General features: G+C 36.8%; 1 protein-coding gene across 1 annotated transcript; it reads left to right on the top strand.

The window, feature by feature from the left end:
* The first annotated feature begins 22,796 nt into the window (after positions 1-22,796).
* Positions 22,797-23,288, top strand: LOC127093300 (uncharacterized). The gene has a single exon (XM_051032210.1). The coding sequence runs from the start codon at positions 22,797-22,799 to the stop codon at positions 23,286-23,288; it is 492 nt and encodes a 163-aa protein (XP_050888167.1).
* Positions 23,289-23,700: the final 412 nt, after the last annotated feature.

Here is a 23,700-nt window from a genome sequence, read left to right as displayed (position 1 = left end):
CAATGGGTTTGCCCTTTCGGGTGTGCCATTGTAGCTCCCTTAAGATCGTCTAAACCAAAGATCCGGGAAATGATCGGTCACCAGAGTCAACAGCTCAAATGAAGTAACTCAACCAAAGTGGAATATTCCACAATGGAAAGCACTATCAGATGAACCTCGTCCGGCTCGTGGCATGTCACGTTGCAACAATATGCTGATTTAGCAATTGAGGAACGTGAGACCACACTAATCCTAGGTGTATACTCGGGCCTGGGTTTTAGCCCCACTCAGAACACCCACCCCAAACAGAGGAACCACCTGCACAGAGGATAGCAACATGATAGTATGATGCATGCAAATATTTATGCAAATATATACACAGGTTAGAATAATAAATGCAATAAATACAACAAAACAAGCAACCTAAACTATCCTAGAACGCTAGGAGAGACTCGCTTAGGGAAGATGGACCAGCACAGGTCAACATCTATGAATTCCCCAGCAGAGTCGCCAGCTGTCGCATCCGCGAAAAAACAACCGGCGGGACTCAAATAAAAACACAACACAGAGCCGCCACTGCGCGTTATTTATCCCAAAATAGGGAAAGGAAACGCTCAGAGAAACCTGGAAAGGAAATGGTCTCGCGACCAAAGAGAAAGGGTAAGGGAGTCGGTTACGCAAGGGGAAGGTATTAGCACCCCTCACGTCTGTCGTACTCGACGGGATCCACGCTCTAAGAAAAGAAAAGGTTGCTAAAACATCACACACACAGGGAACGCAGGTGGGGTTAAGAGAAGAGAGCTCGATAGGACGTCGCATCCTATGCCTACGTATCTCGTCTGGAACGAGAATCAGAGCTGCCGTAGTTCGGCTTACGCACGCCAAACAAGCAAACACAAACACAGGCAAACTAGGAGCCTGAATGCCAATCACTGGACTTACATCAGCATCCGAACCAAAACACACACAAGAAGGCAAACGTGGAGCCCGACCGCCAATCACTGGACTTACGTCAGCATCCGAACCAAACACAAGCAAGAAGCAAACACACACAAAAAGAAAAAAAAAAGTGCCCGGAGAGACCTCGCACGGTCTCCTGCCTACATACCTCGTCTGGAACGAGGATCAGGGCGATGTAGTTCCCCCTCAAGGGAAAGGAAGAACATGCAAACTAGTAGGGAGTCGGGAACTCGAGCCTACAAGTCATCAAGCAAGCCAGAAGAGACGCTGAGACGTCAGAAGAAACGGCACACACAGACTAACAGGGAGTCGGGAACCCGAGCCTGATAGCTGCCAAACAAAACACACGCAAAAAAGAAAAGGGTGCCCGGAGAGACCTCGCGCGGTCTCCTGCCTACATACCTCGTCTGGAACGAGGATCAGGGCGATGTAGTTCCCCCTCGAGGGAAAGAAATTCTAGCCAGAAACCAAGGGAAGACACACTACCAGGGAGCTGGACTCGAGCCTAGTGTTGTCATGCATCATTGCCCTACGTTGAGGTTTCTACCTACTTGCACAACTGCAATCTAATCCTATCCAGGAAGAAAGCAAGCATACAAGCATACAAGCATCAACAGATCAAACAAGCATTTCAAGCAAGTATTCACATAGCACACACTATAGCCAATCAAGTGGGCTCAACCAATGGGCTTGACTGCCGAAGCAAGTCATTTGTACATGGGTAGTATTCGCTCTTAACCTTGCCATTATGGGGCTAAGGTGAAGCAGATGAAAGGTGAGTGAAGATTAGACTTCACAACTCTTATCCCTGACCAGGGAGAGCTTCAGACAAAGGAGCGTGGGTCCAGAATGGAGGGACCCTTCTACGCTCAAGACTCTGACTCGATTGTGCAACATCACAGGATCTTGGGTTTGTGTCCCAATGCATCAACACACAGCCGTGTGAGCAGAGGGACGACTCACAGAATAGTGGGGGATAGATTGCATATCCCTTTGATCCACCAATTGCCTCATAGAGGTCTTTACCTGCTTGGCACAAATGTAAACAACCACAAACATCGCCTCTTAAGGAGGACTTCAGACAGTTGCCTGGCCAAGTAACAGGCCAGGTCTTCCAGACTACATGAAGAATAGAAGTCCTACCTCAAGCGGTTTAAAAACCAAGCAGCAGCAAGCAAGTTCTTAAAGAACTGTAAGCGACTAAATGTACCTGAAATCAATCAAGTATCATCAGTACTCAGACAGACAAACAGTAAACAGCAAATTGTTAATCAGTTAATCTGTACAATGCAACACAAGTTAATGCCCATAAGTGCAAGCTATAAGCCCAAGCTCAAGCTTCACAACCTACAAAACAAAGTCATGTTAGTTCACAACACCAAACAATCTCAATTTAATTGACTTGAAGCATTCTCCTTAAGCATTATGCATTTCATCCTGAAAAGTCAAACCAAATGTGAGAAACTAGACCCCTAGGCCAAGCCTAGGGTCCAAAAGGGAGAAAAAAATCTAAACAGCAAGCAATTCTCAACCAAAACCAAATTAACACAAATAGAAAGCAAATGCAATTGATCCCATACTCATATCATTCACCATATTCATTTTATGACCAAAACAAGTCAAACTAGGTCAAATGCAACATCCAATGTCCAAACAGAATGAATTCCATCAAAAGCATACCAAAATAATTCCAAAAATCCTCAAATAATTCACACCTAAACAGGACATATTCAAGGTATAGCATGTCAATTTTCAGCTCCATTGGACAAAAGGAACTAGGTCAATGAAAATCAAGAAATCCAGACACAATTATTCAAGCCAATTCATAGCATCAACACATGCATTCACTTCAAAAATTCACAAAACAGTAAGAACAATTAAGAAATGAATGGGACCAAAACAGTGATGTCCTTCAATGTGTCTATAATCAACATACCAAATTTCACATTCATCCAAAACCATATGAGAATTTCACACAAGATATACAAACATGTGTCACATAAGGTTGCACAATGAACCAACAGAGAAGAAAAATATCAATCAAATTGAAAATGCCATAGAAAAATCCAGAAAAATTCACAAGACATCTCAACATATCAATGATCATTCATACAAAATTTCAATCCAATCCAACAATCATAGGTCATGCAAACAAATTCATGAAGTTGACCTAGCTAGGTGTGACACAAATTGTCACACCTAGATTCAAAAAATCATATCTCAATCATCAGGTATCCAAAAATCACAAACTTTACATGGAAATCACCATCAACAAGTCCAGAATAAGCACAAAAGTTTTCATTCATTTCTTTACAAGTATGAGTATTTCATGTTAAAAATGGCAAAACATACAAAATATGCACACAAGTCAAAGATCAATAGGCCAGGTCAACATTCCTCCAAGCACAACTTATGGTATCATGCCTATAAAAAACTAGAGAGAATTTGGGATCTATCAAAAAAAACCTCACTAATTTTGGACTTGAAATGAATTTTCTATGATTTTCTTAAGTTTGTTAAATATTATGGAATAATTATTTAAATGTATATGAATTAAATTGATTTAATTAAATAACAATGGCAGAATTGTAAATAATCCTGGCCGGTCCAAACTCATTAATGCGTTGTCACGCTGTGGTTGGACGAAAGTGGAGGGAAACACACTTTTGAATTGCCAAGCCAACGAACAAGATCCAGCAGCGTTTTTTCCCAGAATTCGAAAGTTCTTGGCCGTGTTCATCGTCCTCTTCAAGTCCAGCAACGGTTATGAACAAATCTCCATGAAAATGGCCAAAGGAGGTACCAATGGAAAGGTCTAAGTACCAGGATCACAAATATGCTAACGCTTTTGCCTAATTCTCACTATACTAGACGGATCGATCAATTAAAGAAACAACATCAAAACTAAAAATCAAGATATCTCTCTTAATAATCAACCAATCCACAAACCACAACTTGCATCGTATTCTACGTTGAACAATCTTTCAAAAGCATATAACAATTTAGGAAACGATGAGGTTCGAATTTAGGTACCTTGGAGATGGCAGTGGTTGTTCTTTGAGCTTTTGCGCGTAATTCTTCAAAACAGATGAAGATTGAAGTTCAACAAAGTGAATGCAACTCGTAGCCTGATCCGAAACAGCTCCACGTGTGAGAAATGTCAATTCACCATTGATGAGCACACTTTGAACAGTTGTGATTTGGAAGCTTTTAGCACGAATCTTGATGAAACAGTCGGAGAAGAAGGCTCAATGAACACGAATCCACAAGAACTTTGCAATTTGGTTAAGGTTTGATGGAGATTTGGTGAAAAAAAGCTTGATGAAATTTGAGAGAAAATGCACTTTTGGAGGGAAAGTTTGTTATGAATCTTGGAGATTGCAATTGTAATCAACATTCAGTTATGATTAAGTTTAAATACTCTCCCTTAATCCACTCTTTAATCACTAATTAACCAAAAATGATGTAATTAGCAAAAATGCAATTTTACAAAGCAAGGGCAAAATGGACATTTCACCCTGGGGCTTGTGACAGCTGTATGACAGCTCACACACTCTCCAAATACCAGCTGTGATGTGTTGGCACTTGTCTCATGGCAATTGGACTTGTAATTTCCATTTCCAACATGCTATGCCAAATTGTGTATTTTCAAGTGAAGTTCCAAAATGGCCTATCCAAATATTGAACTTTGAGCACTTGTGACAATTGAAACAATTTCTAATTTGCATTTGTGAGGTGTTGCAAAAACTCCCATGCCAAAATTCCAATTATTTCTCAACTTGGACCATTTTGCCCTTGGATCTTTAACTATACACTTGAAATTTGACTTTTTGCATTGACCATTTCTGATGAATTCCAATTATGCACCATGAAAGTACATGTCAAATGGAGTTTGCACATAAAAAGACCACTCAATTTGGACACTCCATGTGGAAGTTATGCCACTTTGATTATGGGTCATTTTTGAAATTGAATGGACCATAACTTGTCAACCATACATGGGAATTTCAAGTTATTGGACTTTTTGGAAAGGTGAGATCAAGATCTACAACTTTCATGTTGAACAAATTTTCATTTGAAGCTTCCTGGGACATGTAAATTTGAGGTCAAAAACTTTCCATTTTTGGAAACTTCCATTATAAGTCACTTTCTATTTTTGGCAATTTTTGTCCTGACTTTATTTTCTCCATTCTTAAGCTTTGCAATGTCAAATAACACTTGTTCCAACATTAATGAAGTGTATCCAACTCAATTCCACCTCCAAATCCATAAAAATCATGCACAGTTGACCACAGTTGACTTTTTCAACTGATAGATGAATTTAGCCATGCACTGATCAATCTGAGCCCCAATCTTCTGATGAAATGGCTCAAGGGTGAAACCCTAGCCTCAATAAGCTCAATATAATCATGGAATGATCCCCATATACATCATAGACCCCATCTCCTTGCTATGCCCTGATTGGCCCAATGCAACTGATTAGGGTTGACCAGTGGTCAAAACCCTAATCTCAAGGTATCTGATCAATCTTCTGAACTTCTTGGATGATATCAAGACCATGATGATGATGATGTATCAATCTCACCAAGATGAAGACCAATCTCCTTGAGAACCACAAAACCCTAATTTGGACCTCCACATCCTCAGATGATTAATGACCAGTCCACTGAAACCCTAGCTTGCACATAACCTCTTCATCTCCTGATCAAGACTTGTGAGGATGACTTGCACAATGTAACCACATGATATGCAATATGCAATGCCTAATGACCTAAAAATGATATGTAATATGTTATGCTAGTCCCAAGAGAGGAGGGCAAATTTTGAGGTGTTACAATTGGGTAGCTGTCAAGAATATCCTTAAGTATTTGAGAAGGACTAAGGACTCATTCTTGATATATGGAGGTCAGGAAGAGCTTGTTGTAATTGGATACACCGATGCTAGCTTCCAGACAGATAAGGATGACTTTAGATCGCAATCTGGTTATGTGTTATGCTTAAACGGTGGTGTTGTGAGTTGGAAAAGTTCAAATCAAGACACAGTTGTTGATTCTACAACCGAGGCCGAGTATATTGTTGCCTCAAGTGCAGCAAAGGAAGTTGTTTGGATCAAAAAGTTCATTAGTGAACTTGGCATAGTTCCTAGCATTGTGGATCCCATTGATCTCTATTGTGATAACAATGGTGCTACCGCACAAGCTAAGGAGCCTAGATCTCACCAACGATCCAAACACATACTTAGGCGTTATCACCTCATTCGAGAGATAATAGATAGAGGAGGTGTGAAAATATGCAGAGTACCTACACTTGACAATATTGTTGACCCACTGACAAAGCCTCTTGCGCAACAGAAGCATGATGGCCATACTAGATCTATAGGCATTAGGGGTATGCTTGATTGGCTCTAGTGCTAGTCGGAGATTGTTGGTGTAAGCTCTAAAGGCCAATACTTTTGGTAATTGTATCAAATTATTTATTAATAATAAAAAGCTTTTTCTTTATTATGTTTGTTTAATAAAGTTCCTAGAATAGGGAGTCCATTTAATGTATCAAGTGTGACTTAATCATGAGATCCCATTAAACATAAGGACATTATTCTTAAAGTATTCGTAGTCGATATTTGTTGTAAAGTGGGATAACATTAAAGCATTAAGACTATTATGTATATAGACTGATGATCACATCTAATGGATCATGGATAAGGAGTTATCAAGTCTTAAACATATGTATGAATGTTAAGAGTAATATTTATACTGGAATGAACCGCAATTAGAATACTATATAGAATGTTATGCAAAGTGTCATAAGTTATTCTCATGGTGATAGTGGTGTATACCACCCTTCGACCTGAAACCACTATGGACCTTAGATGTAGAGTCGAGTGCCTTATTATTGATCAAACATTGTCCATAATTGGATGACCATATAGACAGTTGATGGGTACTCCACGAAGCATGCTGGGGGACATGAGTGACCTAGATAGAATTTGCCCATCCTGCGTAACAGGAAAAATGCCTACGGGCCCAATATTGAACTGGACAAGGATGGCATGGTCTATGCCTTGTGTTCAATATAGACATAAGGGCAAAAGCGTAATTGTACACATAAGTATTATCACAAAAGGATTTTTCAGATCACATGATATTTTCGTGTCTTGGGTAGCCGTGATGTGTTGCTAGATACCGCTCATTGTTTATTATGTTAAATACGTGATTTAATATAATTATCAATGTCGCGAAAACCTACAGGGTCACACACAAAAGGACAGATTGATGAGAGATAGAGTAACTAAGGTACACCGTAAGGTACGATGCACTTAAGTGAATTGTAGAGCATCGTAAGGTACGGTGTACTTAAGTAGAATACTAAATATGGTAAGGTACCACGCGCTTAAGTGATTTTGGCATATTATAAGATATGGGCCACATACACTTAAGTGGGCTTTTTAGCTTACAGCCCACACAAGTGGTTCTATAAATAGAACCCTTGTGCTGAAGCATTTGTGCAGTTGTAATTTCGTTTCTCTTTCTCTCTCTCTCTCACTCAAAGCCTTCATTCGTAGCAGCTAGCACTGAGATTGAAGGAATACGTCCGTGTGGACTGAGTAGAGGCGTTGTCACCATTCAAAGTTCGTGATCGCTCCATAGATCTGCATCAAAGGTTTCAATCGCCACAAGAGGTAACGATTATATCACTGATCATGCCCATTCGTAAGGATCACTACAGGAGAAATTTTTAAATTCCAATGCGTTTTGGATCGCTCTTTTCCTTCACTTATGACTTACAATCCTTGAATAGTGTTGGCCACCAGAAACCACTTTGAAGGACTTTGGCAGTTGTTCTTTCACCACTATTATGGACTCCATAAGTTGAGTTACGACAGTGCCATATATTTTCCTTCACTTCCTTGCCTACAACACACCTTTGGATTAAACTTGTTGCACTAACTCTAAACAGACAAGGCTCATCGCACAAGTAGTATTTAGCTTCTTTGTAAAACTTCTTCTTCGGCTGCCACGTGAAGTAGTTTGGAACACTTTTGGTGGCTTTATAATTTGCCATATCGGCGAACCAAGGTCGTCCGCTAATTGCCATTAGGTGCTTATTCGAAAATTCTTCATTGCTGCTTTTTTCATTATTTGTTACATCATCTTTATCCAACCGGGACAAGTGATCAGCTACTACGTTTTCAACCCCTTTTTTATCCCTTATTTCTAAGTCGAATTCTTGCAGCAACAAGACCCATCTGAGGAGCATTGACTTAGAATCTCCTTAGTTGAACATGTATTTCAATGTCGCATGATTTGTAAAAACAACAACTTTGGATTCAATTAGATACACCCGAAATGTTTTCAAGTCAAACACTACTGGTAGTAATTCTTTTTCAGTGGTTGTATAGTTGACCTGATTTTAGTTCAAAACTTTACAAGCATATTAGATTGCATGGAAATTTTTTTCATGGCGTTGACCAAGAATTGCGTCTGTCGCGTAATCACTAGCATCACACATCATCTCAAAGGGAAGTTGTCAAGTTGGTGAAGTGATTATGGGCGCAATCACAAGTTTTTCCTTAATAACAGAGAAAGATTTAAAGCATTCATCATCAAATACATAGTCATTTTCTTTAACAACCAAACTGCAATGTGTTTTTGAAATCTTTGAGAAGTCCTTGATAAATCTTCGGTAAAAACCGGCATGTCCAAGGAAATTCCTCACTCCTTTAACATTCATAGGAGGGGGTAATCTTTCAATCACCTAAATTTTGGCTTAATCCACCTCTATTCCCTTCGCACAAATTTTGTGCCCAAAAGGATACCTTAAATTACTAAAAAATGATAGTTTTCTCAATTTAAAACCAATTTCGTTTCGGTGGATCTCTCAAGAACAACATTTAGGTGCACAAGACAATTTTCAAAATCATTACCAAAAATTAAAAAGTCACATAAATACCTATATTAATGACTCGATCATGTATGAGAAGATGGATTATTGAAATAAAAAAAACTTTTTGGATTTTTTTTAGATTCTAAAAAGAAAAATAAAGTTAATAACTTTTATCATAATTTTTTTTAAGAAATTCGGATTCAATTGAAGGGTCAAATGAATAAATCCTTCAATTTCTTTTATCTTTTTAAAAAAAATTATTATATTAAAGAATAATAACAAACAATAAAGTTGAACATAGCCTTCATTTTTTATTAATCTGTCGAACAAAATTAAGATATTACACACCTTTAGATTCTTTAAATTTTTTCATGTTATTTACAATATAGGATTCATGCTCAAGACTATTATAAATATCTTAAACCTGAAATTGAAAAATTAAATTTCATATTCACACAAAAATTATATACAGAGCTTTTTACCACTTATATATATATATATATATATATATATATATATATATATATATATATATATATATATATATATATATATATATATATATATATATATATAAGGGAGGCGTTCTACAAATAATGAGATGTCATCCGATAAAGCTGAGATATAAAAGATGGAAAGCAAGCTTGCAATCATTCTTTATTGTAGTAGAATAGAATTGCTAAGTTGGAAATATTCGTTAAATATGATGATGAGCTGCTACTCCTTGCAGACACAAGCTAACCGACACCGTCAACGTAGGTAAAAATGTCACGCAAAGCTAATCTATCAGCAATGTTCCGTGAGTTCACATTCATTCTAATTGAACTAACTTCCTTTATTTTGCGTTGAAGACAATAAAGATAATGTCCCCTACTCTTACACATTCACATATACTACTATAATATTTTTATTTCTTCTATTAGATTAATCACATGTAAAAAGCTCTCGTTTGTTTCATTTTTCTAAAATGGTTTTCTAATATTAGATTTTTTTTATTTTAAAAAATTTGTACAGAATATTAAAAAAATTCAAATAAAAATTTAGTTTAATTAGTTATTATTAAAATGTTATTTTAGATATTTTATTTTTTATTATAAATTTTTTAATAATAAAATTTTAAAAAATCATTTAAATTTGAAGATATTACACATGAATTTAATTGATATGTATTGATCGTTTAAAAATATTTTATTTTGTCGGTTAATCATAATCGTTAAATTTTTATGTGTTTGACTTTCTTTAATCACATCTTAAGTATCATCTATGAATAAATATGATGCATTGATTGTGTAAAATTTTGACATTGACAATTCATATCAATTAATCTAATTTCAAATAGTTTTTCATAAAAAATATTTTTGAAATATATTTTTGTTTTGTATTGGAACCGTAATTGGTGTTAACTGATGATGATGTGGATTCTAAAATCGGTGATGTTGGTCTCCGTGACATGGGGTGGATCCGCAAGGTTAACGCTCCAATGCCCAAGTAAATTAAAGAGTCCAAGATGAGTATAGTGAAAAATAAAGATTAGAAAATTTTACTTTGAGCCTCACGTGTGCTGACTATATATGTTGTATCTAGGTACAAAGTGTGTGAGGATGGAGAAAGTGTTCGAGATATATTTTATACTCATTCTGATTCCATCAAGTTTTTCAATGATTTGCGAGAATATGGGGATCAAACTGTCTAGAATGAGGGTTGAATAGACTGATCCCCTTATACCATTTAAAAATAAAGATAATCAGAGTTTAAAAAGCGAAGGAAAATTGTGACAGCACAGAAGAAAAAATATGTTGGGGGAGTTTTTCATTATGGAGCATTGAACATTGTGAGACTTCTTCTTTTAGAGCAACACCTTTGTGAGAGACACACCACATATTCACCCAAAACCTTAAGGTGATAGGTGAGTGAATTCTCTTACTTATAAGTTCCAACCAATGTGGGACTATTATCCACACTACTCACACTTACTACATTCTCAACACTCCCCCTCAAGTGTGAGTCCACAATGCTCCCCCTCAAGCGAAAGCTTATTCACCACACCGGCGCCGTTGACTTTCGATACAATTAAGTCGGTCCCTTTCTGAAACCAAACTCTGATACCATTTGTTGGGGGTTTTTTTCACTAGGGAGCATTGAATATTGTGAGACTTATTTTCTAGAGCAATATCTTTGTGAGAGACACACCACATATTCACCTAAAACCTTAAAGTGATAGGTGGGTGGGTTCTCTCACTTATAAATGTTCAAGTCTCCACATTTCCAACCAATGTGGGACTATTATCCACACTACTCACACTTGATATATTCTCAATAAAATATAGCAGATGGATTAAAAATTTAAATGTGTTCATTGTCTTCATAAGAAGAGTGATTCAATCAATATTAGAAACAACAAAGGAAAATGAATTTGCTTTACCAAGCAATTTAAATCCAACAACTTAAGGATAACATAATCTTAATTGAGGTAAATATTGTTCAATGAATTAGATGCATCTCATACCTATACTTATATGATAAAACACTATAAGTAAGATCTAATTATAGATGATATTCTAAATATGGATTATATCTAACATACATGATAATATGCAAAAAATTAAAAGAGATAGAGAAAAAAAATGCATATCAGATTTATAGTGATTTGCCAATTCGTCCTCGTTATGTCTACTATACTCTTCAATGGTTATCACCATTGAAAATTGTAACGTCTTCCACTATTTTTAAAGTTTAAGATACAAGTATTTTGGTACAACGAATTATCACCATTCTAAACACTAACAACTCAATACTTTAGCAAACACATATCTAAAATGACAATCCTTTCTATTGATGTAGATTAATCAACTGTTAATACTCAAGGTCTTCAATGTTATTAATCCAACAAGCTTCTTAGATAGAATAATCATGCTCCAAGCTTCGATTCTACAACAACCTTTACTAGGATCTGATGAATACTTGTCTAAGCGATTGTTCTAATGATGAATGATTAGACAACTCTCAACTTTATTCTACGATAACCTTTACTCGAATCAACCAAAATCTTCCTTGAAGTATTGAGAAACTCTTCTCTTTCTTGATAAGAACCAAACAATATTATTAACAAGAAGCAAACCTTTCTCTTGATACATACAACATAACATCACCAAAAAAAAGGTTAGATTTCCTAATGCAGCTTAAATCTACCTCTAACACTCAATCTTTAAAGTTGAGAACCACAATAATGAGTTCTTGGTATAAGGTTGAAGATGATGAACAATATCTAAAAGATCTCACACAACACAACTACAAAATTGTCACAATCTCAATATTCTAGGAATTTTTTCACAAGGTTAAATCAACGAGATAATGTGTTTGTGAATGAAGAAATTCTCATATTTTCTCTCATGATTCTTGACAAAAAAAGTATATAGTTCTTAGTGAATATCTTGAGTTAATAAATCTAAGTGAATTGACCAACTCATGATCAAAAATAATTAATTGATTTTCTTACCCTGAACATTTAAATAACCTTTATCAAAAGACAAGAAAGTGGTTTAAATAGGTGATAGAGATAATGCATAAAAAGGTGAGGCAAAATACAATGTGATTCGAGTCAAATCATGAGGTTATGATTTAAATCAAAGAAACAATAATATGAATAAAAGGTAGTAAAGTGAAGAATTTGTTATTTTGATTTGAATCATGTGTTTGTGTCTCTGATTTAAGTCACACAAAACATGATTCAAATCACAAATCATTTTGAATAACATTTTAATTCCCATGATTCGAATCAAATGGCATGTGATTTGAGTAATGAAGTGTTGTGATTTGAATCATATACTTTCCCGGTTCGAATCAGGTTTTCAGACAAATTCTAAACTTCCAAGCAAGTGTTTAATTCAAATCTTAACTTGTTTGATTCGAATCAAGCCTCACAAAAATCTTGATTTAAGTGTTCTAACTTGTGATTCAAGATATACTCGATATATTAACTTATATCATATTGCAAGGGTTAAAAAACACATTATCATGAATTCAAATTCAATAGATTAAACTTAGGGGTGTCTCAAGTTGCATGTCCAAACAAATGAACTTGTTAAGTTATAAATAAATTACAAATGAAATACAAATACAAAATAAATTAAATTACACATGCGCCAATTAATTTAGACAGAACATCAAAATAAAACAATATTAACTACAACGAAATTTCATTCAACACATTTCCCACTATGCTCGTTATTGATTCAACATATAAGACCATCACGTTGTTCAAAATACTTTTCGTTGTGCTCATCATTAAAAGTACAATTCTAGTCCAAGTGTAGGAGAAAATTGTTTGTGTTGGGACCGATCAGGTAGACACTTTAGAAATACGACAACTAACAGAGTTGAATATGCTCATGTTACATTGAAGAATTAGTTGGGGATATTAAATATGATTTATGTAGAGGTTGAGACTCCGTGAATCAAATGATCCAAAATCAACATAATGAGGTACAAACATCATTTGATTGCATAATTACAGTATTAGAACACAAATTCAAAGATAAAAAAATTTATTCGCAGTTGGTGGGTAATATATCTCGGACGAACATGAATTTTATTTATCATGAATTCAAGCAAGCTGAGAAAACAGGTTGAGATAACTTAAAGTGTGGTTGTACACTTAGGAAGGTGTGCAATCTTTCGTGCTTGTTTAATTTCAAAAAAGATGAAATTTGATAGACCCGTACGTATGGATGAGGTTTACACGCACTGAAAAAGACTCTAGTTTGATGATGATAGTGTGATGAAGGATGATAAATTGAAATATCTATCATGACCAATTGGGAAGTGATTCAAGAGAGATTTTTGAAAGCTGGTGACAACATGAAATTGCACATCAAAGAGTAGCTCGGGGAGATTGTTTATCCAGAAACCACAAATTTGAAACCACCATCGGAACCGGTAAAAATAAAGGGTGCTCACTGAAATTCAAACCAACACCGATTGAGAATTCTACGAAACGGTCTCCTTCCTTATTTCAAACATGTTAACGCATATTTTTCGAGTTCTTCAACTTCAAAATCTAAAAAAAAAATCAAATGTGCTTGCATTAGCAAACTATCTACTTCACTGCCTTTACTAACATCATACACATTGAAGATATGCTGCTTTTTATGCACAAATACATTGAACAAAATGTAGATGTTAAAGGTGACGCTACCTGTAGTTATTGCGCTGTTTCGACTTTGCTGGATAAAGGATAGGAGAATCATACACTTTTCTGCCAATAATTTCTCAAAGAATTAAAAGCGTATATGGAATCATACACAACTGTATATGAAAAAAAATATTTCAATGCAATTCATGCATCGCTTATTCCCTGTGTTAGTGATTTGTCACTGGAGAAAAAATAGATGTGTTTTTCTGAAATGGATCATCTTATAGCAAATGCATGATATAATAGAATATTTTGTTACAATTAGTCATAATTAGTTTCCTATAATTATATTGTATCATAATTAGATAGTTAACCAAATGTTACACATTAATGTGTGTGTATATATATATATATATATATATATATATATATATATATATATATATATATATATATATATATATATATATATATATATATATATATATATATATATATATATATATATATATATATATATATATATATATATATATATATATATATATATTCTATTTTGATCAATGAGAAGGACATGATTTCCATTATCTTACATGGTATCAATCCTAACTGATCCCTCTCTCTAAAAATAATAAATAAATAAAAACATTGAAACACATTTCTTCTTCTCCCTCATTACAGTCTGTCGTCGCATGCTTCTTGTCCCTCATTACAGTTCGCCGTCGCATGTTTCTTCTCCCTCCTTGAAGTCTATCGCCGCAACAGGACTACCGTCCTCTGTACCGCCGCCGCCGAACACGAGAACCACTTTATTCTCTTGCCTTCCGCATCTATTTGCATCGTCGCCTGCAACCATGTCTGATTCAGACCATTCAAAACACAGTGACCCCGATACCCATAAATCCGTCGATACTGGTGATTTCGGCTAGTCCAAGAATACCACATTTCGAGGTTCTAAATCGGAGTTTCATCCCGCTCTTTCTGTCTCCAATATTAGAAACCATGTTCCTATTATTATTAAGATGGAAAAATATCAATATGGTACCTGGGCCGAGCTTTTTCGCATCCATGCTCGCTCACATCGAGTCCTGCATCACATCATTCCATCTATCGAGAAAGAGCCACCAGTCGTTACCGAAGCCAACCATGAACAATGGTCCACTCTTGATGCCATCGTTCTTCAGTGGATTTATCCACTATTTCTACCGATTTGCTGACCACTATTCTGGAACCCAACTCCACTGCAATGGAAGCATGAAATCGCTTGGAAGATATTTTTTGGGACAACCAAAATGCTCGAGTTGTCACTCTTGAGCAAGAGTTTTCTAACACTCGTATGAAGGATTTTTCCAATGTCTCTGCTTATTATCAGCATCTTAAGATGCTTTCTGATCAGTTGATAAATGTTGGATCCCCTATCAACAATCATCGCCTGGTCCTTTAGCTGATCTCTGGTCTCCCAGAAGCTTACCGCAGTGTTGTTACTTTGATTCGCCAGAGAAACCCTTTTCCGAAAATCTATCAGGCTCGTTCTATGCTCACTTTGGAAGAAGTCGGTATGGCTAAGATGGCAAACACAGGCTCTCATGCTGCTATGCACACCACTCAGCCGAAACCTACTGAAGACACCTCTCAGCGTGGAAATTGTCGCCCCAGCAACCGTTCTCGCTCCTGTGGCAACCAGGGTCGCAGAGAAGGACGTGGTATCCACAGTGCACCTTAGTATGGAGCTTTCAACACTCCCTCACCTTGGTCCGCTTCTCCTTAGCAACAGCAACAGCAGTACCTAACTTGGCAACCATGGGGTTGGACTCCACCACCATGGACTATGCCACCGTGTCCCTATCCCACCTCTTATTAGACATGCCCTGTTGGTCCTCCTAAGCAGCCAGGCATTCTAGGACAGCGACCTCAGGTGTATGCAACATCTACCTCATCTCAAATACCGACAGACATTGAGACCGTAATGCACACCTTGTCACTCCACACTCCTGACAATCAGTGGTACATGGACACGGACGCAACATCTCATACAGCCGCATCACAAGGTAATCTCTCGTCTTATTTTCTAGTAAGTAATTCAAATCAGAAAGTCGTTGTTGGCAGTGGCCATGGACGGACACACATAAATAACCACATCTCACCAACCACTTCACCTTAACCATGTCTTGCATGCCCCAAAAATTATTAAAAATTTAATTTCTGTGAGACGACTCACCACTGACAATAATGTTTCTGTTTCCTATGGCCCTTTTGGTTTTACTGTCTCTGATTTTCAGACGGGGATCACCCTTCTCAGATGTGACAGTCGTGGAGATCTAAATCCAATTACCATTCCTCCCAGTTTTTCCAGTCTCACATCCAGTCTTTGGCATAGTCGTATTGGTCATCCTGACATGTTTGTTTTGAATTCCCTTCGTAAAAGTAAGTTCATATGTTGTGAACCTTCTAATTCTTCGGTCGTTTGTGACTATTGTGTTTTAGGCAAACAGGTTAAATTGCCATTTTTTGTTTCTCAAACTACGACTTTGATGCCTTTTGACATTTTACATAATGATTTATGGAGGTTTCCAATTTTAAGTTTTGTTGGTCATAAATATTATGTCTTATTCTTAGATGATTTTACAAACTTCTTGTGGACTTTTCCTATTAGCAGAAAATCTCATGTGTTTAAAACGTTCAAGTCACTTACTCAACTCATTCAAACTCAATTTTTGCAAAAAGTCAAAATATTTCAATGTGACAATGTCGATGAATATAATAATGATCTTTTTAAAAATATTGCACTGATCATGGTCTAGTTTTTCGTTTCTCTTGTCCCCACACCATCCTCATAAAATGGGAAAGCGGAACGCAAAATAAGAACCATTAATAATATGATATGTACTATGCTAACTCATTTTTCTGTTCCCCCCTCGTTTTGGCATCATGCTCTCCACATGGCAACTTACCTGTTAAATATTATTCCCTATAAAACGCTTCATAATCAGTCACCAACACAACTCCTGTATTATCGTGATCCCACCTACACACATCTCATAGTCTTTGGTTGTCTATGTTATCCATTATTCCCGTCATCTACCATTCATAAGTTACAACCCCGCTCTACTCCGTGTGTCTTCTTGGGTTATCCACTGAATCATAGAGGTTACAAGTGTTTTGATTTGTCTAATAGAAAATTAATAATTTCGAGGCATGTTATCTTTGATGAAACTCAATTTCCCTTCACCAAGATACACTATCCTGTTAGACTATGGCACGGATCTAGAAGGGGGGGGGGGGGTTGAATAGATCCCAATTAAAAATTGAGTCGGCGCTACCAATTAAAAATTGGTTTTGAAAATTTGTTTTAAGTGCAGAAGCGGCCGAGGAAAATATAGTCTAAAACAAACTGTTATTGGAAAACCGGATATGCGTCAAGCCTATGGATTAGTGATAATGTAGAATACGAATCACTCCACTTGTTACACTATCAAGGATTTGTTTCACTAGCTAGGATTCCTAGTTCCAATGATTCAAAGAGTAAACCAAACTATATACACAACTAAGATAATTTTGGTTTAGGCAAATTATCAAACACTTGGTGTGCAAAAACACTCCAAGTGATATTTATGTTGAGTAAGTGCTCTCAATTAACCTAGTACAATATTCTATTGTACTTTGGATTCAAAAACAAAGTTTTAACCTCTTACTCAATTAATACCAAGGTTTGACAAAAGTGCTTATACCAAAATCACTTAATTTTTAAGCTAAAACAATTATGCAGAAAATTAGAGAAGACAAAGATTTGATGAGGCAGTTCCCCCGTCGTCCTCGCTTCGGGGTACGTCTGACCTCAATTCTAAAACTAGAATTGAGATGATTTAATAGATATCACCTGTTGAAATTAACCGTTTATACAAGGATTGCAAAACAAATATACAACAGAACTCTCAAGACGTTGAATGTTGCTTCCACTCCTTGTTCCTTGATTCAAGGTGAATCAAGTCCTTCGATTGTTGTTGATAGACCTCCGATTCCAGCCCCTTTGTTGAATAACCCTCAGTTCTTCAAACCCTCGGCCCGGCTGATCTCAACTACAACAAATCGAACCCGAATTCTTCCCTTCAATATCACTGAATCCGCTACTAGATTGACGAAGACTTCCTCTTCTCAATCACCTTCGCTCAGCTGAAAATTGATGAAGAAAATCATCCAAAAAACCCCCAAACACAAACCAGTCTTGGAGGACAAAACCCTAACGGCTTTATTCAAGAAAAAACCTGTCACAAGCTTCAACCCGAACCGGATTCCCCAATCTCGGCTTCGAACCTTATCACCTTTAACCAATCACAAAGCACTTCAAAAATGGTTGTGTGTAGTTGATGTGTTGTGAGATGTTGAAGATGGAGATGATGAATCTTGGACACCTATTTCACTTTTTCTTGTTTCTTTGAACACTTGAATCAATTTGACAAATGTTAGTTGATACAAGTAACTAAACTTCTATATATAGTAACCAACTTACCAACCAAAAATAACAGCTTTTCAAATAGAGTGGAAAATATTCAGAAACTGAATTTGCGCACGAGCGGTCGACCATAGCAGGTCTATGCGTCGATGCATGGCCTGCAATTTTGGACAGGCTTAAGAATGCTTCAGTATGCGTCGACCATAGGTCGGCGTGCGCTGACCCGTGGGAAAATGAAAGTTTCATGCGCTGACCCTGTGGTCGACTCAAGTCTTCCATGCGCTGACCCGTGATCAACTACACTATGCCATGCGCCGACCTGTGGTCGACTCAAAGCCTCCATGCGCTGACCAGTGACCAACTGCATTATGCTATGCGCTGACCCGTGGTTCATGCGGTGACCCTTGTGGTCGACTCAAACCCTGCAAATCTGCAAAAATTCATATTTTTGTGATTTTCATGCATTTTGTCATGATCACATTTTATCCACATATGTTGTATGAAATATAGCAGTTTTAGATGAGCATAGAAAAGGATATGTTGCATTTGTTTTGTAGAATTGGAATCGACAATGCCGATTCATCCATGGTGGTCATTTGTCATCATCGAAACCTATGATTGTGTGTTGTATGACAATTTGCCTTTACATATCCTTCACCTCACTCTTATCAATTCCTAGATGATGACCTTCACCCCTACCTTATACATTAGTGGCAAAATCAAATTTCACCACCTGTTGCACATAACCAACCAACACCCACAATCTCAATTGACCAACCACTACCCTCAATAAACCAACAATCATCATCTCCTACCTCTTCGATCAACACACCCATTACAATAAACTCTCCATCACCACCACCAATTCAACCGCATCCATCTCCACCTACACGAACCATCAGCACCCGAAGCATGAAAGGCATTGTCAAACCCCGTACGATATTTAACTTATCAATGTCTCACTCTGACCACACCATCTCTCCCATACCTAAAAACTCCAAACTAGCCTTATCATACCCGAATTGGAAATCCGCAATGCAATTTGAATTTGATGCTCTTATTCGAAATAAGACGTGGGATTTAGTTCCTCGTCCTTGTGATGCTAATCTTATTCAATGTATGTGAATTTTTAGGCATAAGAAAAATTTGGATGGCTCCTTTGAGCGTTATAAGGCTCGTCTTGTAGGTGATGGCAGGTCACAAGTTACAGGTGTGGATTGTGATGAGACTTTTAGCCCCATGGTGAAACCCGCTACCATTCGAACAATGCTTACCATTGCTCTCTCCAAATCCTGGCCCATTCATCAATTGGATGTCCATAATTCCTTTTTACATGGTGATCTTCATGAGACTGTTTACATGCATCAGCCATTAGGTTTCTGCGACCTCCGTCATCCAAATTATGTATGTCGGTTGAAGAAGTCATTGTATGGTCTCAAGCAAGCGCCTAGGGCATGGTACCAATATTTTGCTGACTATGTCGCCACCATTGGCTTTCGCCATAGCACATCAGACCAATCCCTCTTCATATATCGATAAGGTTAGACATGACCTACATTCTGCTGTATGTAGACGACATCATCCTCATCACCTCCACTCAGGTCCTCCGCTAATCAATTATGTCACTCTTAGCATCTGAGTTTGCAATGAAGGATTTGGACCCTTTGAGTTACTTTCTGGGTATTCCAATATCTCGTCATCCTGATGGCATATTTCTCAGTCAAAGCACTTATGCTTCAGAGATCATTGAATGTGCTGGCATGGCGTCCTGTAAACCATCAGCCACTCCTGTTGACACCAAGCAAAAACTCAGCACCTCCTTCGGCACTTCTTATGAGGATCCATCCTTGTATCGGAGTCTTGCAGGGGCCCTACAGTATCTCACCTCCACTCGACATGATATATCATATGTTGTTCAACAAGTTTGTCTTCACATGCATGCCCCTCGCACAAAACACATGCTTGCTCTTAAGCGCATTTTGCGCTATGTTCAGGGCACCTTACATTTTAGACTACACTTATCCCCATCTCCCATTACAAAGCTTATCTCCTACACTGACGATGATTGGGGTGGATGTCCTGACACCAGACGTTCTACATTTGGTTACTGTGTTTTTCTAGGTGACAACCTTATTTCTTGGTCTTCCAAAAGGCAGCCAACTCTCTCCCATTCCAGTACTAAGCCGAATATAGTGGGGTTGCTAATGTTGTGTCCGAGTTGTGTTGGGTTCGCAATATTCTCATGGAACTCCATTTTCCTATTCGACGTGCCTCTTTGGTGTATTGTGACAATATTAGTGTCATCTATCTATCTGGTAATCTTGTGCAGCGTCAGTGCACTAAGCATATTGAGATGGACATTCATTTTATTCGGGGAAAGGTAGCTCATGGTCAGACTCGCGTCCTTCATGTTCCCTCAAGACATCAGATCGCAGACATCTTCACCAAAGGATTTCCCCATTCTCTTTGAGGATTTTCAGACCATTCTAAGCGTCTGTGAACCTCCCGCTTCGACTGCAGGAGTGTGATAGAATAGAATATTTTGTTATAATTAGTCATAATTAGTTTCCTATAATTATGTTGTATCATAATTAAATAGTTAACCAAATGTTACGCATTGATGTATATATATTCTATTCTGATCAATGAGAAGGACACGATTTTCATTATCTTACAATGCATGTAACCAGGTGTATATTGATCTGACAAGATATGGTGTGTGAAATATTTTTTTCACTTCGGAGTGACCCACCTTAAAATCCAACCAGACGCATTATGTGTATTTGTTGGCTTTCAAAATCACTACATTTTGTTCAAATTTATTTGAAACTGGGGTGTCATATACCACAAATATCATCGGAGTGGCCAGTTTATTCCACTAAAGAAGCAGAAACTTGACTAGATAACTTTCTAAAAAGGATAGTAAAATTCATCAAATTGAGTAAGACTAAAAGACATCTCCGAAACTTGACCAGCTAATTGCATAAAAGTCCTAAGAGGGTTAATTCATAACTGCATTTCTGTAGAAACTCTTTTTTACGTGATTTACTAAACGTAACAGAGTTAATCTGTAAATACATCTCTGAAATATCCTCTAAGACTAAATTGAATTTCTAAGTTATATATTGGTTTAAAAAATTTATAAATATGGGTGTCCCTCATATTGTTAGCAAAATCACCATAGAATGTCTTATACTGCATTTATCTACTTAACTGCGAGATGCTCCCTCTTAAATTTAGATACTCAAAGACCATTAGTCTTGTCGATCCAAAATCAACACTAAAGAATAAGTTGTGATACCTAGACAATTGAAAAGTTGTGAAGCTTTAGTATCGTTCACCATCGATTGACAACGAAGAGAAGATACAGTTCAATAAGTTTGGGCTAAATATGGATGAAGATTTAACGGTTACGTGGAGCACATTTCACAGTTACAAAATAAAATGTCTGATCGAGGTGGATGCAACGATTGCAAGATCGACCGAAAATACTCAAAAGATGTTTAAACCCCCTCAACCATCTGCTGATGATGAAATATAATATTAGATTTAGGTTAACGATTATCTACGTATTTTATATATGTCATAATAATGATTGATGTTAATTTATGTTGTTCTTCCCATATTTATTTTTGGTTTAAAAAAACATAGGAGATTCTGGAAATATGTTCCTGTAACAACTACAGAACTAGAGTTTCAGATTTGTTCAGTTTCGTTTTGGCCTGACTCTGAGATTTAACAAAAGTATGAACATTTTAGATGCGTCCGGAAGTGCACTTCCAAATTTTAGAAATATTATTGATTTTTTACAAAAGTGTGTGAACACCACTAAAGATGCATTGAGCAATCCTCTAATATTAAGTATCATAACAAATCCGGTTCGATTATGACAAATGAATTTTAAATGAACGTGGATTGCTTGTGATTAAAACCTCCATGAACAACCCTATCATATCCACCATATTGATATGGCCAAGGTACTACTACTAGTACCAACAACCTGTAAGCAGAATAATTAATCGCTGGTGCACTATATAGCTCTCTCTTTGAAACATTGCAGTTTGGGTTTCACGCGTACATTTGATACAGAATAAACAAACATTAGCTTATATGCTTCTAATGGGAAAGAAGCTTCCCACATCGATCTTACTGGCATTTATTTTTAATTTCTAAATTACTCCTAACGCGGACTCTATCACATTGTCAATGCCAACCCTATGCGTATATATGTATATAACTCTGCACTGGCCACCTTTGAATCTTCCAATCTACTAAAATTTCTTGTTTGACCTGCTTTGCTCACATATATATCCAACCCTTGCATTGAAAAGCTTCAAAATAATACTTGTTTCCATTTTTCACCAACATTTCAGCAAATATTTTACTCTACATATGGGAAACTACATTTCTTGCAGTCTATCAGCAGGAGGAGGAAACAAGCAGTGGAGAAGCATAAAGGTCGTATTCCCAAGTGGAGAGATAAGCAAGTTTGAAGAAGCCATAAAAGCAGCTGAGCTTATGGTTGAGATGCCAAGTTTCTTTGTGGTAAACACTCGATCAATGCAGATTGGAAGAAGGTTTTGTGCCCTCCATGCTGATGAAGAACTTGAGTATGGTAATGTGTATGTGATGATTCCAATGAAGAAGCTTAACTCTGCTGTCACGGCATCTGACATGGGTTCCTTGCTAATCACGGCCAAAAGAGTCTCTGCAAAAGTCAACAAGATTCTTCCTACTGCAGAATCTAATTTGGAAATGGCATTGTCACAGCCACAGTTGAACTTGGATGACATTGATCAAGACTTGTCTATGCACAGGTTGTCCATATGCAGTAGGTCAAAGAAACCTTTGTTGGAGACCATAGCAGAAGAAAAAGTGTGCTGAAGCTGAATTGTGATTCAAACAACACTCTCTATATCTCTTTCTTTCTTCTCATTTCAGCTATCAAGCACACCAAGCCCAGCTTGTGGCTTTCTTGTTCTTTCTGTGACTCCATATTGTTATGAGTTATTACACGGGCACATAATTTGTTATTCATTATTATAAATGATTTGATTTGTATGTACTATACTCACCAAAACTAATTCAAAACATAATATATCAGGTTTTTCTTTTATTCAATTCTTCGACTAAAATTTTCAATCCATAAGGTTGAGTTTGGATTAACAGCGAAATGAGATATAACCATTTGATACTGGTGTCTAATATTTTCAATTTTTTAAATGTATTTAAACCCATATCTTAAGTTATTTACTATACTTTAAAATACATTGCACCAAACGAAATCATACAAATG

This window comes from Lathyrus oleraceus, chromosome 1 (genome assembly GCF_024323335.1).
Source record: "Lathyrus oleraceus cultivar Zhongwan6 chromosome 1, CAAS_Psat_ZW6_1.0, whole genome shotgun sequence".
Classification (NCBI taxonomy): Eukaryota; Viridiplantae; Streptophyta; class Magnoliopsida; order Fabales; family Fabaceae; genus Lathyrus; species Lathyrus oleraceus.
This window is presented reverse-complemented; position numbering and strand designations above follow the sequence as displayed.